Source organism: Geospiza fortis, unplaced genomic scaffold (assembly GCF_000277835.1).
Source record: "Geospiza fortis unplaced genomic scaffold, GeoFor_1.0 scaffold134, whole genome shotgun sequence".
Taxonomy (NCBI): domain Eukaryota; kingdom Metazoa; phylum Chordata; class Aves; order Passeriformes; family Thraupidae; genus Geospiza; species Geospiza fortis.
The window spans coordinates 200,084-216,756 of NW_005054396.1; the positions used below are offsets into that span (position 1 = coordinate 200,084).

Consider the following 16,673-nt stretch of genomic DNA (forward strand, 5'->3'; position numbering starts at 1 on the left):
TCCTAGTGACCAGGTGAGAGCAGCGCTCAGTGCATGGGCTTGCACAATGAGCACGGTGAGGACGGGCAGTGGTGCTGCTCAGGGTGAGCAGCAGGGAGGAAATTTCCATATCTGTACCATGGCCATAAATACAGGTTTATTTTGTGTGTGCCTGCCTGATTTGTTTTGGTAAAAGTCCATTTTGAAAAAAACTGTGTTGCTTTTTCTCCTCTAAGCACAGAGTACAGCCTCGTTTCTCCCATTTCTTCCCTCCTTGCAGCATGGTAGAAATTTTTTCAGTGTTGTGTTTGCTTATTTGGTGCTTCTCAGAAGCCTTCAATCTCAAGCTCTATGCATGCCAGACAGCATGTGGAGGTATGTGTGCATGTATTTGAAGTCTAAGAGGAGACTGCATTGATTGGATCCTCCTTGAAATCATGCTTATGGTTTGGGAGGATCATAGCTGTGTCATTAAAATTGATGCAGCCCTTTGGAGACTGGAAGAATTAGCTTAAGAGCTCTGTGAAGAGAGTTACTGATCCCCTCGTGGATCCCTTTCTCTATGGTAGATTTATAAACAGCTCAGCCTTTCTGCTTGCTTTCTTGATGTATGTGTGCATGTGGTGACTCTTTTACGAGATGCTTCTGTCATTTGCAATCTGATATAGCAGCTGTAATCACTTAGCTTTTAACCAGGAGAGCCTTTTTATTAGCTTACTCATTTTTATTTAACTTGCCTTTTCTCATGGTGAATATCACAGGGCTGGAAGGGACATATCTACTCCCTCCAGATGCTGTAAAATATCAACCTGTAGTGATGGTTGTTAGCAGCGGCAGCTTGGCTGGAATGTGATGTTGGAAAGGTGAGGAGACTGGAGCGGGGCTATGAGACCTATCCAGCAAAGTGACAGGTTAGAGGGGACCACACTAAGTGGGAAATATTCAGAAGTCATGGCCCTAAAGGGCCTTTCCAGGAGGGGAATCCTCATCTGTAGAACATGGGATGGAATCTCTAATTCTTGAATCTCAGCATAACTCTGCTGTCAGCAAATATCTGTAAAGGCTGTTGGCAAAATCTTATTTTCTTTTAGTGACTGGGCCACATAAAGAATGGAAATTTACTGCAGCTGTCATTTACTCTCCAAACTCAAATGGCTATGGTTATGGAGTCAGCATGATTACAGAGAATGGAATTAGGAGTTAAGAAATGCACAGGCAGCTTTAATTAACCTCCTTTGTGTATATGCATTATGATGTAGTCTTTAATTATGTGATCACATACTATTTTCCCCAAAGCAGTTGTGTCTCATTTTCCTCAGAGGATAGAGGTGATGTAGAAGGCTGTTTGTCCAGAGGACCTCTGTGCTTTTGACTGCAGAAATTGAAAGGTGTACGACAAACGAAGCAGGGACTGTGAGGAGTGAAAAGATGAGGTCATGGTTAAGGTGCTTGAAAAAATTAAATGTACTTGTGCCTTTACCCGAGTTCCTGATCAGTGCCACTAAGTCTTTTGAGCCAAATGTCCTCTAGGTGGTCACTATTTTTTGTGTCCTTCCTTTCTTGATCACTTTGAGGCAAAAGTTTGATTTGCAGATATATTGAGCATCCAGGTCTGTCAGGGAAATCAATTGGAGCTGTGCTTGAGACGTATAAATGGCTATAAAGCTTAGTATACTGAAAAAAAAATCCAACTAATAGGCTTCCCAGAGCAAGCACCCGGTGATAGATCCTTTTAGCTGGCTCTCTCCCTCTCAGTTCTCATCAGAAGAGCAGGGTAATGACTCTTCCACAGCTTGTTGTGAGAAGGGAATGTGATTAATGCTCTTGAGGCTCTTAAATATCATAGATGTGGGCACTGTAGAAAGAAATCAAGAAATTAACAATTCTGTCTTCAGAGCGAGATGTGAATATTGTGGTATAAAGAATAATCCTACGTGTTGATAGGCATGCATATTGAACAGTGAAAATAAACCAAAGTATTGGGTAGAACACCACTGGGTAGAGCTTAGGGCTGGGCTGAAGACCAGGAGAGAGTGAAAGTAAAAGGTGCTGCCACAGTTAGGCTCTGTTTTAGAGGATGCAGAGCAGGATGAAAATTAAGATTATGCCCACTAGCTTTATTTCTGACATCTCCTAAATCCTGTGTCAAATTCTTTTAATTTGTTTTTGTAAGGCAGACAGCTTTAGCAGGGAATGCCATATCTAATGGAATTCATGAAAATTAGTGCTCATCTGGCAAAGGATGTGTTTTTCTCCCTACCAGGGGCTACAGATAGTTTCTGAAGTTACTTGGGTTTTGCATGAGCTAAGGATTCCTCCTTGGTGAATTTAGGTGCAGGACTGGGCCACCCATATATGGATTTGGCCAAAAATTTTGCATATTTAGGATCTGGCATAGATTGGTGGATGCAGGGGTTCAATAGTATGATACCTGGAGGGAATCACTCTGTCTTCTGCGTTTTGTGAAATAGGAAAATAGTAATTCTTTCTTCAGAGCAGCATTTGAGTATAACTACGCTAAAAATTGTGAGGGACTCAATTTGAACAATAAGAATTTAAAACCGGAATAATACAAATTTACTTGGGGGGGTTTGGAGAATAATCCTGAGGCTGCTGCTGTGCTTAATTGCAACTGTTACTACCCTGCTTTCTGTACAGAGAAAGATTTGGGTTTAATTATCTCTGGTGCCATTATTTTATATTTATTCAAGCTGAATGACAGGAGTAGCTGCCTCAATGTGTATATATTGAAAAAAAAGAAAGATTTGAAAAAGCAGTGGCAATGATGTTCAACTCTTTTAGTAGATTTTGCAGATACAGAGTACCTCACCGAAAAGCTGTCTCCTCCAAACACACGAACACTGTGTGCAGAGGGCAGAGGAACGGGCTCTGCCATGAGATTGTTTCTGCTTGCTCAGAATACTGCTTTTTATTACTCCCTTGCTCAAAGGACTTGTTGAAGCTGTATCTAATTCATTTTTAATAAGCTCTTTCTACTTCAGGTGTCAATCTGTTGTGCCCATTACTTTTCATTTTCATAAATATTTGAGTGCAAAATGATAACTTTTTTTTTTTTGCATGCACCTGACTAGTGGAAATGCAAGTTCTTTTTAGAAAGGCTTCAGAAAGTGACAGAATCTGAAAGGATATGAGTCTTTATGATCTTTAATTTTGGCTGCATACATTTGCACAGATACTGGATATGCTGACTGCAATAAAATAAAATAAAAACAAAGAATTATTTTAAATGCTAAATAAAACCGCTTTAATAAATGATCCCATTTATTGATCATGTCCGGCAATAATCTGCTGCCCCTCTGAACTAATAAGCTCCAAACTGTCCAAACTTACCTCCAATAAGTAAACTGGAGCCAACATGAACAGAAGTGGTATCAAAAGCAAATTCAGAGTAGGCAGCAAAAATAGAATATTTTATTTTGATTGAACGATACCTTAAACTCAAGGTAGCAGTGTGAGTGTTCTTTCCTCCAATTTTGTTTTCGAGTTCTTGAAAATTAGTACAAATTAGCTTCATTTAGTATTTTTTTCTGTGTCCAACCAGAATCGCTACTTCTGTTGCATTAGGAAAGGTATCCAGTTCACTGCTGGATTTTTTGTAGTCTCCTCAGTTGGAAAATAAATGTCTGTGATTGAGGTGGTCGTGTTAATTCATTTAAGCACTCTCAAATTATTATTATCTTGTTTTTCTTCAAAAAAAAGATTAAGACCTGATCTTTATTAATTAAACATCTGGCATGAATTTATTGAGGTGTAGGACTTTGCAGGTGGCAACCTTGGTCTTTTAATATTAATTGGAAAATACTGATTGAATAAAGCTAGTCTGTCATGCTGATAATTGCAACCAGATTTAGATATGATCACTAGATCTTCCCAAGATTACAAAGAAGGAGTTACCATTTAATTGGTAAAAAGATTGAACATTATTTTGGTAATCCCTGAGCTTTGGTAACTTATTCCCTGTTGTTCATTTGTATGTCTTGTCTGTATGCCACTAAAAAGTGGTTAAATATGGTGTAAGCTGATAAGACTATGCTGTGGAGTATTTACATTTCATGAGCATTCTAAGTTTTATAGTTGTTTTAACAACATACTTTTCTTTAACTGGAGAAAGGACCTGCTGACTGAACACTTCAAACCCAAAACTGACCTGATATTTGCTTCTTTATAGCAACACACTAAGGTTGAGATAGTCTGATCTCAATTCCTTGATGGCAAGAGCAAGCAACTTATTTTATTTAATGTTCTTCAATGCATTAAAAAAAAATCAGTAACTTTCCAAAGAGGTTCTACATCTTTTGACTTCATATTTTGTCTGTTTAAGCACTTTCTTAGTATGAAGTTGTGATATTTCACTGTACAAAAATATTGCTGTAGACAAGTCCCTGATGTAGCTGGGAAAATAAATCAATTAGGGCAAGTAAAGTAATTTTTAAGAAGAACTAGTATTCACTGTCAGTTTTATAGCAGGAAGCATTTCCTGAATAAAGCATAACCTTTGATAATGCATGACAAATGTTAGCAGTTTCAGTTTCAGATACAAATGCTTGAATTTCTCAGCTGATTTTTATTGCTGTTACCTCTATAATATGTATCTGTTTACACCAGTTAAGGATCTGGCCTAAATATATAAATTTATTTACTATGTGGCTGTAAATTCAAGGTGCTGCACAGTCTGCAGCCATACCATTAACTCGCACGCTGACAGAAAATAGGCTGGCAGTTTATTAATGGAATTCTAAGATCATCCGAACAAAATTAGTTCCAAAATTTTAGTGTCTTCTATCCATTTATAAATATTAGGGTGAAAAAAAAAAAGAAGTCTCTGTTTCAGAGCTGTCCCTTTGTGTGCAGAGTGAGACCCGGGTTTCTCAGCCCCTGGAATGCTCTTTTTCTATTGCTGCTAATAGCTGTGGACGTTTTCCGTGTGGATGTTCAGTACACGCTGTTGTGAATCCCAGGATGATATCGCCATTACTTAGAGCTGTATTTTGCATTGCCTATTCTGTGATTGCTCAGCATGCACAAGGGTAGAGTTAAAATCTTTATTCATTTCATTTAAAAATGTTTCTTTTGTTCTCCTTATCGTGTTCTGGCTTTCCCAAGGATATATGCCTTGAACGAAAAGTCACATGTGCATTACTAATTGTGTGCCATTGTATTTACAGTTCCTAGTGGTGGCACTGTGAAGCTACTAATTCTTTTGCTTCACTTGATGTAAAATAATCTGAGTGTCTTTGATAGCAGTGAAACAGTATTAATTGTTTTGTACATTTCTTGGTCACTCTTCTTAGGTGGTCTTCATAATCTATTAGAACTTTCAGCCAGATTTTTGTAATGTCATGCCTCCAGCAGTGATTAAATTGGTAATTAATGAACAGTCCTTGGCAACATAAACCACATCCCGTTAATTTTCCCTTTTGAGTTTTTCGAAGTTGTCGTCTCTGTCAGAAAGCATTGCGCCACCTTGCTACGGCCCCTTGGCATGGAACCACAGCGACAGGATTTTTTGCAGCCATTAGTAGATCAGAGCAGTAATTTCACAGTATTTTGGTCAGGGTAATTATAGTACCAAGTACCGAGTAGAGTTGGGAATTCACACAAGAAGTCCAGAAATACCAGGTGAGCTTCCTTGTGTTCACTGGGACGTTATGATTAGTTTAATTGGGCTTTGTTTGATTTCAGCCGCGGAGACTCTTTGTGCCACAGCACTGCAGCCACTTTCCACTTTAGTGTTTCTGACCTGCATTGACAGGAACTGGTGCAAAAATGAACTCTTTGAAGTGGGACTCTTTGGAGAGGGCAACTAAAAAAGGGGCAGAGTGATGTGTAAGTAGTGTACTGTAGCAAAGCACGACACCAGCCCAAACACCTTGCGTTTTGTGGGTGATGTGATTCAAATCCTTTCATATTTTCAACCGGAACAGATAATATTTCTGCTACATTTGTGCAAATCTCGAGTAAATTGCTGCATTTAAAAACACAATCTGTTTTTAATCTCTGGCTTTTACATAGCACCTGCTGTTCTACCTTCCTTTGAAGATACAGTTGTTTCTCTCACCAGAAATTCTGTGAATCGTCTATTTAGTCCTGCAAACAAATCTGGGCGAATGCATTAATGAGACTGCAGCTGCACTTAGCAGTTCACATGTCACAAAATAGTAGGTAAAGGCATTCATACTTGAGTGACTGACTATAGGTGTAGTGGCCTTCAGCAGTACATTGTGCACATTAAACTTTAAATAGTCACTTGCCTGTTGGCTTCTGAATGAAAGGACTGTCACTGGTCACTTCTCCTAAAGCCTTAATGAAACCAAATAGTTTGCTACGAGTTTGGGCCTAACCATTGGGGTGTTTCATGCAGTCTTGTCAGTTGATGTTCATGAATTGACTTGAACGAAGATCAAAGTGTTTCTCAAAATGGAGAAGCAGGGAGAGAGACAGCTCCTTCAATTGCACCACAAGAGCTAATCAAGCCATCAGTTCTTTATGCACTCTGCGTGCCTTTAGAATTTAATACCCAATGGTTTGTCAGGACAAATTGAAATTCGGGGGTTGGCGGGGAGCGGGGGGGAGGTGGAGAGTGTCCCTCCTCAGCCTGCTGAAAATAAAATAAGCGCTTCACTCTTCTGGAGGATCGTTTAGATAAATTTTATCATTTAATGTAAAACTGCAATGTTGATTAAACGTTTGGGGTGGAAAAAAGAAGTTACAGTGAAGGATTCAATGGGCATTATGCACCTTAGTGCTGAGTAAAGATTCAGGTTCAAAGTGAAAGAGAAACTAAACTCGGGGTGATTTTTTTTGTTTCTTTGATTGCTAATGAACTTTTTTTTTGCCTAGACATTTTAAATTGGATTCAGAAGATAGATTTTTGAGTGTCAGTTAAAACAAAGTCATGTGAAAATGCTTCTCTCTCTCCCTCCCTCCCCTTCTCTCTTTTTAATTGATATGATTTAGGCAGAGGAAAATGGTAAGGGGGATTTTTCTATTGCAGAAGCAATTTTTAAGGGATTTAGTCTTATTTAGCCTGAAGGTCTTCACACTAATGAGAGCACTTAAGTTATGTCCAGGCGTTGATTAGACAGCTCATCTATCAACTGGAGCATGAGAATTTGTATTTTAGGTACCTTTTATACATTATAAAATTTTTTTTATTACTTTAGACTTTATTTTCCACAAATCTTTAATTACCTTCTTTCACATCCAAGGTGTCTGTAACTCAGCTGACAGAGTACAAATGCAAGCAGGGAAATACTCTACGTTTGATGTTGAGTGCATCTCGATACATTTTGATAATACCGAAATTTCAACAATATCGAAACTGCATCTGTAGAAATTGGTGTGCTGGATGCAAATTTCTACCAAGATACATTCCTTAAACTGCCACAAGCTTCCTCAAAGTCTAAATGCATTTATTCAGGAAACACAGAATTGTATATGTATATTTAAATGTCCAGCTACTCCCCCCACCCCTAAATTGTGAATGCTCTCTCTACCTGTAGTTTTTTTGCCATGTTTAAAACACAATAGCATCTTAATTATTTTCTGAACCATTCTGAAAAGTACAGCTTTTGTAACTTTTTGACATTTCAGGTTTAAAAAAAATTAAAACGTTGCCACCAGCTTGCACTATGAGCAGCCTGTAATAACAGTTAAAAAAGCTTTCTGAACTATTTGACAAGATTTCTTAGTGCTGAGGCCATATGCTGTAGCCTTTAAGCTATTTCTTCCTATCAGTTTCATTATCACCTGCCTCTGAGTCTCCAATATCATCAGTAAGCACATGCAGAATCATAATTATGCCATGTACAAGTTCTTTGATAACATGTACAGTTTTCTTCTTAATTCTTTATCAAATGCATTGATCGTGGCATGTGTGCATTGATCCAGGTCCACCATCTGGCTGTGTGTGATAAGCACAGTGGCATCTTTGCATTTCCACTGTCATTCATTGCGCTACAATTTGGCTGCAGGGGAGTAGTGGCTGGGATTAGCCCTGTTCTGCTACTTACTTGCATTTTAAGTTGACACCTCTACAGCGGCTCAGACCACATTACAAACTGAAACACATACGCACGACTTAGTGATGTGACACTCCTCAATAAGCTTACTCCACTAGCTACTCAACAATCTGTAATTGGATTTGTAGGAATAACAGCAAAAGATTTCCTAAGAATTGCTGGGGACAGAAGGTGAAGTTTTCTCATTATTGGCAAAAGGCTAGGTATAGATCTTAGGCGATTGGTATTTTCCATTAAAAAAACCTGCCAGCAGTTTGCAGGACTTTCAAAAAAAAAAAAAACAGCAAAATAGGGTCCAGGGAGATATGGGGTTTGCACTTGTTCTTTTCATTCTCATCACATAGAAGCAGACAGGGATCTTGTTACCCTCCCCCAAAAATTGAGAGAAGGCGGGGAGGAAAACCAACTTTCGGAGGCCCCCTGCAGCCCGCTGGCTTTGTTCGGCTGGGAGTGACCCGGGAGCATTCCTCAGGAGGGCACGTCCCTCCCTTGGCGCGGGGCTGCCCGCCCGAGGAGGAAGCTTCCCAGGATGGCAGTCTGAGAGATGCTGCTCTCCAGCTTACGCATCCCATACACTTGCCAAAAGTCTTTGTTTCATAACACCACTTTTTTTTTCCTTTTTTTTTTTTTTTAATTATAAAGTCAAGTTTACACAAGAGAAAATCCCTTAAGTGGAGCTCGACGAATGTTGACTCCTACAATGAGTAAGCAGCTTTCTTAACTTCTGTCTGTAGCTCAGCTATGGAAGGGCACAGAAAACGCCGTCTTTAGCCTGTTCATCTCGCATTCTGCCCTGTCTGGATGGTGGCACTATTTTAGGATGTTTCTGACTCGGCATGCTTGAGCCCCTGTTTGTGGGTCATGCCAATAGCACCGACAGTCATGATGACAGGCAGAACGAGCTCATGGATCCCAGCACCTTAGGTGATTGTTGACCTTAATTATACTTCCTGGATGGGGGAGAGCACAAACTTGCCTAGGAAAATTCCAGAGAAGAAGTTAGTGGAGGTCTTTGTCTCTGCTTTTGGTTTAGGTCAGCTTTCTCAGTGGTGTTTCCTGGTGTTTCCTCTGCACCAGCGCAAGCGAGCGAGGACAGAAGGAAAACACAACGTGATTTTGGAATTGGGTATTTCAGCCTGTCCCTGAAACTTGCAGTAGAGCCAAGTGCAGCGTGAATCAGACGACATCACCTCTGTCGCAGAGATGTGCAGCTCCGAAATGGTTAAACGGCTGAATCTTATTTATCTGAATAGAACTTGGGGGCTGTTTAGCAGAATGCTCCAGCACAAATACCTGTGGTTCACTTTGACGTTACAATTTTTTTGTTGGTTTCTTTACTTATAAATACTTGAACTGTTAGACCTTTTACTTTTTTCTCTGAGAAAGATGTATTTGTACCAGATTAGAAAAGCTAAACTGTTTCTTTACATTGAATAATCAGCCTGTCATGACAAATCTATCTACTTCTGCATGAGTAGGTGCCAGTTTGACTAGCTTCTTTTAGGCTCACACTGAGTTTTAAGCTGGATCCGTGTGCATGACTGGCAGTGCATTTGTTGGACCAGATCTAAGGAGCCAGAGAGCGTTCAGCTCCTTTTTGCCTACAAAAGAGCAGCCAGACAACCAGCAAGAGGCCTTGGATGTAGCACAAGGTGATACTTACTTAGTCAGCCATTCTTTTTTTTCAAATATTTTTTTTTTCTATTCAGTAAACTAAGAGTTTTTCAGTTTCACAATGACACAAGGAATTAAATTATCAGTGGATTGTTTTTCTACAGCCACCATTCTTCACAGAGAAATATTGTACCAACTGAATTGTACATTTTCCAGAACAACATAAAATTATTTTTAAAAATAAAAAATAAAAATAGAAGAAATTGTTGGCTATTTCTTTAAAAATGCCTCCTTGGTTTACAGAGATGTTTTCCATTTTATAGCCACACCATCTCATTTTATTGTGAATTTTTGGAGCTTTTTTCTTAAGGGGGGCGGCTTTGTTAAGATATTGTTTGATTTTTCCAGTTTTGACTTTGAGCTACTTCCGTGTTCATTCTGTCTTGTCTCATCAGTGTATCGGTGCCATATTTCCTAAGCCAATAGCTACCTAAGCAGTTTGATACTTTTTGTGATGTGCATTCATGAAAAAATATTTTCAAGTTACATGCAGTTTATGAATAGTGAGGTAGCTGATGTAGAGACCAGGCAGAAGGCAGAAAATACCCAAGATGTTTATGTCTGTCTTTGCTTACCACCTCCTACAATCTGAACAGCCACAGAAATCCAAAGCCACTTTTGTTTATGCCGAGTGTTCCTTGCTTAGCAATCCATGTTTTGCTCACTACCTGTATATTTTGAGCTGTTCTGAAACAGTGGTAGAGACCAAACATAAATGTGATCCCTAGGGTGATCAAAGATTTAATCTGACCAGATGGGACAAACTTGAGAAAGATTTTGACTTTCCACTCTGTTTTGCAACAAGAAAGGCTGATTTTTTTTTCTCCCGTCCTTTCTTTGTTAGCAAAGGCAGAGATCAGGCCATCCCCAGAGGAATGAGCAGGTGTGGCCATTTACAAGCATGTCTGGTTATATTATAAACCAACATAAGAAAAGTTTGAAATGGTTTGAAAAGATCTGCTAAACAGTTTTAATGTTTCGTCCCAAATCCTATTTACTCAAACAAGAGCCGATCAAGGTCACAGTATAACCTAGCCTGCTCAAACCTTTAAAGCTCATGTAATTTTATTTTTTATTTTTTTTTTAATTCTTTCTCCTCTTCTAACTGAATAGGTACATTTTGGTAATCCTGAATAGGTACATTTTGGTAATCCTTGCCTCTGGACAAGCACAGAAGTCTTTTTCTTTCTGAATGGCTAATAACAGAGCCGTTCTTCCTGTCTAATGATGAAAGAGGTGGCAGTCAAGTTCTTTCTCTTAGATGTACTGTGCACTCACGGCTGACCACGAACCATTTTGAAACCTACAGCTTCAGGAATTGCTCCCTCTCATACAACTCTGGTTTGATTTTGTTGCTGTGGATTACAAGCAATTTACCACATTTTTTTTAAATTTTACTTTTGTCCCCCAGTCTATGGACACAGTAAAGAATTTACTTTTTAAATGTCAAATAAATGCAGTTCACCAGATTGTATTTTTTTTTAATAGTGAGAGGACGATACATTATCAGAATTCTGGTGTAAAGTCAGTTTGCATCCTCCCAAAATTCTACCAAAGGAGGACTGAAAATCCCTAGCAAAGGTTTTGTGGGTTATTTTCTTTTTCTTTTTACTGTGAGAAGATTGCAAAATTTTTAGTGATTTAAGGAGATGGTTTTTAAGGGAGTGTTTGGGGGTTTTTTGCCCTGAAAGACTCCACCACTCTCAATATTTTCCTGAGTTGGGCAGCTCTCAGCTGGCTGGGTAATGATCTCGGAAACTGCCCTGCCAGTGTTTCACATTCGAATTCACCTTCCCAAATCCGCGGCATAATTTTTGGCCAAAGTAATGTCAGTCACTGCCGTCTGCAGCGAGTACAAACAGGACCCCCTAATGGCAGCCATTTTTATTTGTTTCTTAAGATCCAAAGGCTGCTGAAAGAACAATTGGATAAAGTTGAGGATTGGAGAAGCTTGATTTTCTTGTTCCAGTGAAATGAAACTCCCGTCCTTTTTTTTCTTCCCCTTTCCCTTAAAAGCCGGAGTCAGCTAGGGGGTTGTAGCTGTGTCAAAGCCGTTGGGATGCCACTGCTGATCACTTTAATTACTAGGACTAAGGAGGATAAAATTAAAAGTAGCACCATTGAAGCAGTGGAAGAAAGCTTGCCGAGATGTCAGTGAACTGTGAAATATAAAAATTGCATACCAATACATTTTTATAGGAGGGAAACAAGGAATTACATTACTTATTCTTGAAGAGTTTGTCCTTAAATAGTGAAGTTTTCTCACTGTGCATCTGCATGGCAGATCTTTAAACCATTACAAAATAGTTGGGGGGAAATAACAAAGAAAACTGTAATGTCTCTTTGGCATGTCAGAGGGTGGAAGATTTTACTGAGTTTTCTCTTCAATTGTACAGGGAAAAAAATAAGTCACTGTATTTGTGTTTGCTTGGTCCTTTCTTGGTGCAGTGCTTCTTTTCATATCTCCTGGGCTGTTTTTTTTTATATTTTTGTTTGTGCCTCTGTACCTCTCTTAAGTCCTTTCCTTTCCAAATTCTAGCTTGATATACTGTTTAACTGTTTTTCTGTACCTCAAAACTTACTCTGTCTACTTCTTCTGCTCTCAGTTTCATTGCCCGTTCTTACCAATGTTTCTTCTGCCAGGCTCAGTAACAGAGGGTTCAAATACCTGAATTGAATTTAAGCAAGAACTAGGCTGGTTTTTCCCTTATCCGCTGGTGATGATTGGCTTAATCAGCACAAACACAAGCCACCATAATCTGTGTTTGCTTGGAGATCCCCGGGATGTTAATGACTATGCTAATAATTCAGGATGCAAGTTCTCTTTCAGGAGGAGGGGAGGAAAGAAGGAGAAATCAACCAGCTCAGTTTAGGGCATTTTTGTCACAAACATGTAACTGGCCCTATTTTAAATGACATGTGCTGAAGTAGATTAAATTGTTTGACGTTAAACCATGTGGGAATCTTAGTTTTGTACATTCATTCTTAGAAGTCATTTAAGTTCCTATATCTAAGGAATTAGGAATATTAAAGATTTGAGCAGTTTTATTTCAAGTAAAATTCAATGTAATTAATGTTACCAAATACTGTGGGTCGAAATAAAACCGTTTGCTGTGTCAGTTGCCTGGCTAGAAATTAAATTAAATTGATCTATTATAGTGCATGGGGTGGGGGGGGAAGCTTTCCAGTTGTCTTTCTAATGTGTACTTTACCAAATAAATTTTTGATAGGACTGTTGCTCTGTGCCTTCTGGGAAGTTAAAGGGTGAGAAAGCAAACAAAGCCCATGTGCCATCCCGCTGCCTCGCAGGGCCCAGGCAGAATTGTCTTTCCAGGGGGAGGACATTAGGAGAAAAGTAAATCAAGGCAATCTGATAGGGAATCGGGACTCTGTCACTCAGAGGCGAGATATTGTGCTGTGTCCATATACTTTGTTTACTGTAGGGTTTTATGAGTTGTAACCTGCCCATGCAAGCTGTTAATGAGGCTAAATCTTTCTGCTGGAGGATTGAATTACAGCACACCTCTGGGCTAATGGTTATAAACAGAAAGTCCCATTAGGGCTGCATTCTGATTCAGTCATTTGCATTTTTTCTATTGTGCCGAGAACAATGCTGAGTAAATAGCTACAAACAAACAATTTACATGGAAATGGATAAAATGTACCTAATTAGTATTTTGCACTTGTTTTATTAATGATTGCTTAAACTAAATAGCACTTAGCAACAGCTCTCACCAGCTTTTGCAGGTGTGGGATGCTCAAGTTTCTGGGTTGGTGGGAAGGTTGCCAGAATGGCTCTCCAAAATTAGGCAGTTTGTTATATTCCACTTAGTTCAGGTCAACAGCCTGTACCTGGGATTTATCCAGGTCATTATGTCCATAATACATAAACTTATTGGCAGGTTAGATTTAAGCCAAGCACTGACTTCTTTGCACTTTATGAGCATTTCTGATATTGAGGGGAGGGGAAGAACAGTCCTAACTTAGCAAAAATCCCATGCTTATGATGAAAACTGAAATAGTTTCTTTTATAGAGATGATGAGTCTTATAGATATGTTTAAACAGATCTTTTTCTGAATTTCTTTTTATCATGGTGGGTTAGTCTTTTACAAAATTTCGTGCTGCAGAACTTTGCTTATTTATGTAACTGAAATATTATCATGATTCTAATTTATGAGCTTTAGTGAGACAGCACTATCTGGCATGGTTCCAGTATGATTCCTTTAATTATTGACCGAAGCCCCACTAGTAGGATGTTTTAAAGGGATGCAAAGTCTTTTCTGCTGAGTGCATCTATTGTTTTTGCAGTCATTTTCATTCGGTTTTTTGAGTTTTTTTAAAGAAAAATATCCATTGAAGTCAAAGAACATGCCTCAGATTTTATGCCACTTTATACTTTGAAGTCAACTTGGTCCTTGGAGTAAGCTAGAGCAATATCTGGCTTCTCAGATCAGTTCTGTGACAGAATACTACTCAAATGAGTAATTCAATTTAGTAAAACCATTTTATAACCACAGTAAATCTTTGCTCAGATCACTCATTGGGTGTGATTACTTTGAGGCTGAAGTGTCTGCAAATTTTCATCAAGGTGTTTTTATAGAACATAATTTATAAATGCTTTACATTGCAAATCATCAGGTTTCTAATGCAGCAATGATTTGGGGAATGCTTAAAAAAAATAATCTGACGCATGGATGTCTTTAAAAATTGTGGTGTGACACCCAACTGATATCGAGCGTCCTATTTATAATGTGGGCCAAGCACCATGCTGTAAACCAGTTCCTATCATGATGATCAGATTGAGAATGAAATTGCATTTCTGTCAATTACTGAGTTGGCAACTGTTCAATATATCTTAGCAGCAAGATGAAGAGCGGCGTCGGCAGCTGAGAGAGAGAGCTCGTCAGCTAATAGCAGAAGCTCGATCTGGAGTGAAGATGTCAGAACTTCCCAGCTACACTGAAATGGCTGCAGAAAAGTTGAAAGAAAGGTCAAAGGCATCTGGAGGTGAGCTGAGGAACCTTGTATCTTATTCCTATGGTAACCTAGAAACCAGAGACCTTTTTGGGTGTCACTTTTATTTGTACTTCAAAACATTGTTGTTCATCAGGTGAATGTCTCAAAAGACCTGGCCATAGATGTGTTTCCTAAATCCCCATTGTGCCACCTAATTTTCAACAGTTAAGAGCATACATGTGATTGCAAGAAAAATATGTTGCGTGAATGAGTAGCTCATGTTGGCCCATTATTTACAGATTTCTTATTACTCACAGTTTCTTAGAATTTCTTGGTTGCTGGTTCTCTTCAATATATATTTTTATATAGGAACATGGACATAATTTGGGGAAAAACAACATTTTAAATACTTAAGAAATGTTGTTTTGTATTAAATGTGTTCAAAAGAAGAGAATTTTAAAGGTGATCTGTGAGAGTTATGGGCAATAACCTTTTGACTTTAAATGGCAGTCTTTTGACAGACCACTTGCTTTTACAGGTTTTGAGTTGTAATATTGCTATAATGTTATTAAGCCGACTTTGAAATACCATTAAAATTCATATATCTGCCATTGCTATGAGCTGGAGTAATGTAGTGTCACTCAAACTCAAATGGGTGCTGAGCACACATTTCAGTGCAGGCTTCTTGCTCTTTTAATGTCTTCTACATATTCTAATGGAAATAGTGTTTCTCAAACTAACTCAAAATCATAAGCCAAAATGTAAGGAAAATCCAGCTTGATACTGACAATGCATGTAGATTCAACAAAAATATTTATTTCTTCTCTACTACATGTATTTTGTATGCCATAATATTTAAATACAGTCTTACTGCACCCTAAGCCCTACACTTCTGTTCCATTTAACACCAAAGAGAAAGCAGTGAGTTTTGCATCTCCCTTTGAGTCTGGTCTTCAGTTTTGCTCTCTTTGCCCAGTAAAGCAAGCTTGCCAACATAACTCTCTTTTGTGGCAAGTAGAAAAATTATATCCTTGATGGCAGTAAGACAGGCTGAGCCAAATGACACAGTACTTGGGTATTACCTAGGCCAGGGTGTTCCTCATCCCTCTTCACAGTTCATGATTCCCCATCCTACATTATTTCATTACTTCCTTCTCCCTGTGTCATCATGCCTGTGCATAGCTGTTCCTGCCATACCTTCTCTCAAAGTAAGGTCTTTGGTTCTATCCTGGGTGCTCAGCTGGATAACAGTGACTCTGTTTTGTTGCAGTGACTCAGTTGTAGAGTTGCTAAATATCCCAGTGTGCTGCTTTCTGGGATGTGGTTGTCCTCTTCATATTTTCCTCTGTATTTTGCCATTTCTCTTCCTGCCCTTCATGCAATTTGTAAGCAGTCAGAGAGGTAGCTGTGCATATATACTGAAGAAAACTGTATTTGTAGGGGGAGATTGCATATGCACCCAGAGAGTTTACTGTTACTAAAAGAGCGGACAGTATCAATGTTGATGACAACTCATTTATAAAGCAATCACCACTCTACCTATTGGTTTTTATTCAGCTTTCTACTTTTGCATTGATTTTTAATTCCTACTTGGATTTTTTTTTTGTTCATGCAATAGTTTGGCCAATCTTTTTGAACTTCTCTTGGACCTAAAGTTTTCATTCCCTGTCTTGTTTTATCTCTCTTTGCTCTTTTCATGTCAGTGTGCATTTTATAGCATTTTCTTCTGCTTCGTCCTTCTCAAAGAGTTTTCCTTTTGGCACATCTTCCACATAATTCTTCCACACCACAGGTATTTTCAGGTGCTACACCAATTCTCCCCTAAAGAAATTAATTTTTCTAAAGTCTAGTAGTTCTGTGAAATGGCACCAACACTTTACAGACCAAATTAATTGGAATTACTTCTGGGTTTAGTCTTATTTGGTTTTTCAATTTCCACCAAAAATTAGGATTTAATAGACAGTCTCCTTATTACTACTGGACTTTGAATGTTTCCCCTAACTGCATTCATATTTTTAATG

The 16,673-nt window shown here is 38.7% G+C and overlaps 1 protein-coding gene across 1 annotated transcript in view; it reads left to right on the top strand.

Annotated features, from left to right (window-relative positions):
• The window catches only part of EHBP1 (EH domain binding protein 1), a 204,935-nt gene that overhangs the window by 137,791 nt on the left and 50,471 nt on the right, over positions 1-16,673 (top strand). The window contains exon 15 of the mRNA XM_031060945.1: positions 14,556-14,703. Within this exon, the coding sequence (XP_030916805.1) occupies positions 14,556-14,703 (148 nt within the window). The remainder of the gene's footprint in view (positions 1-14,555; positions 14,704-16,673) is intronic.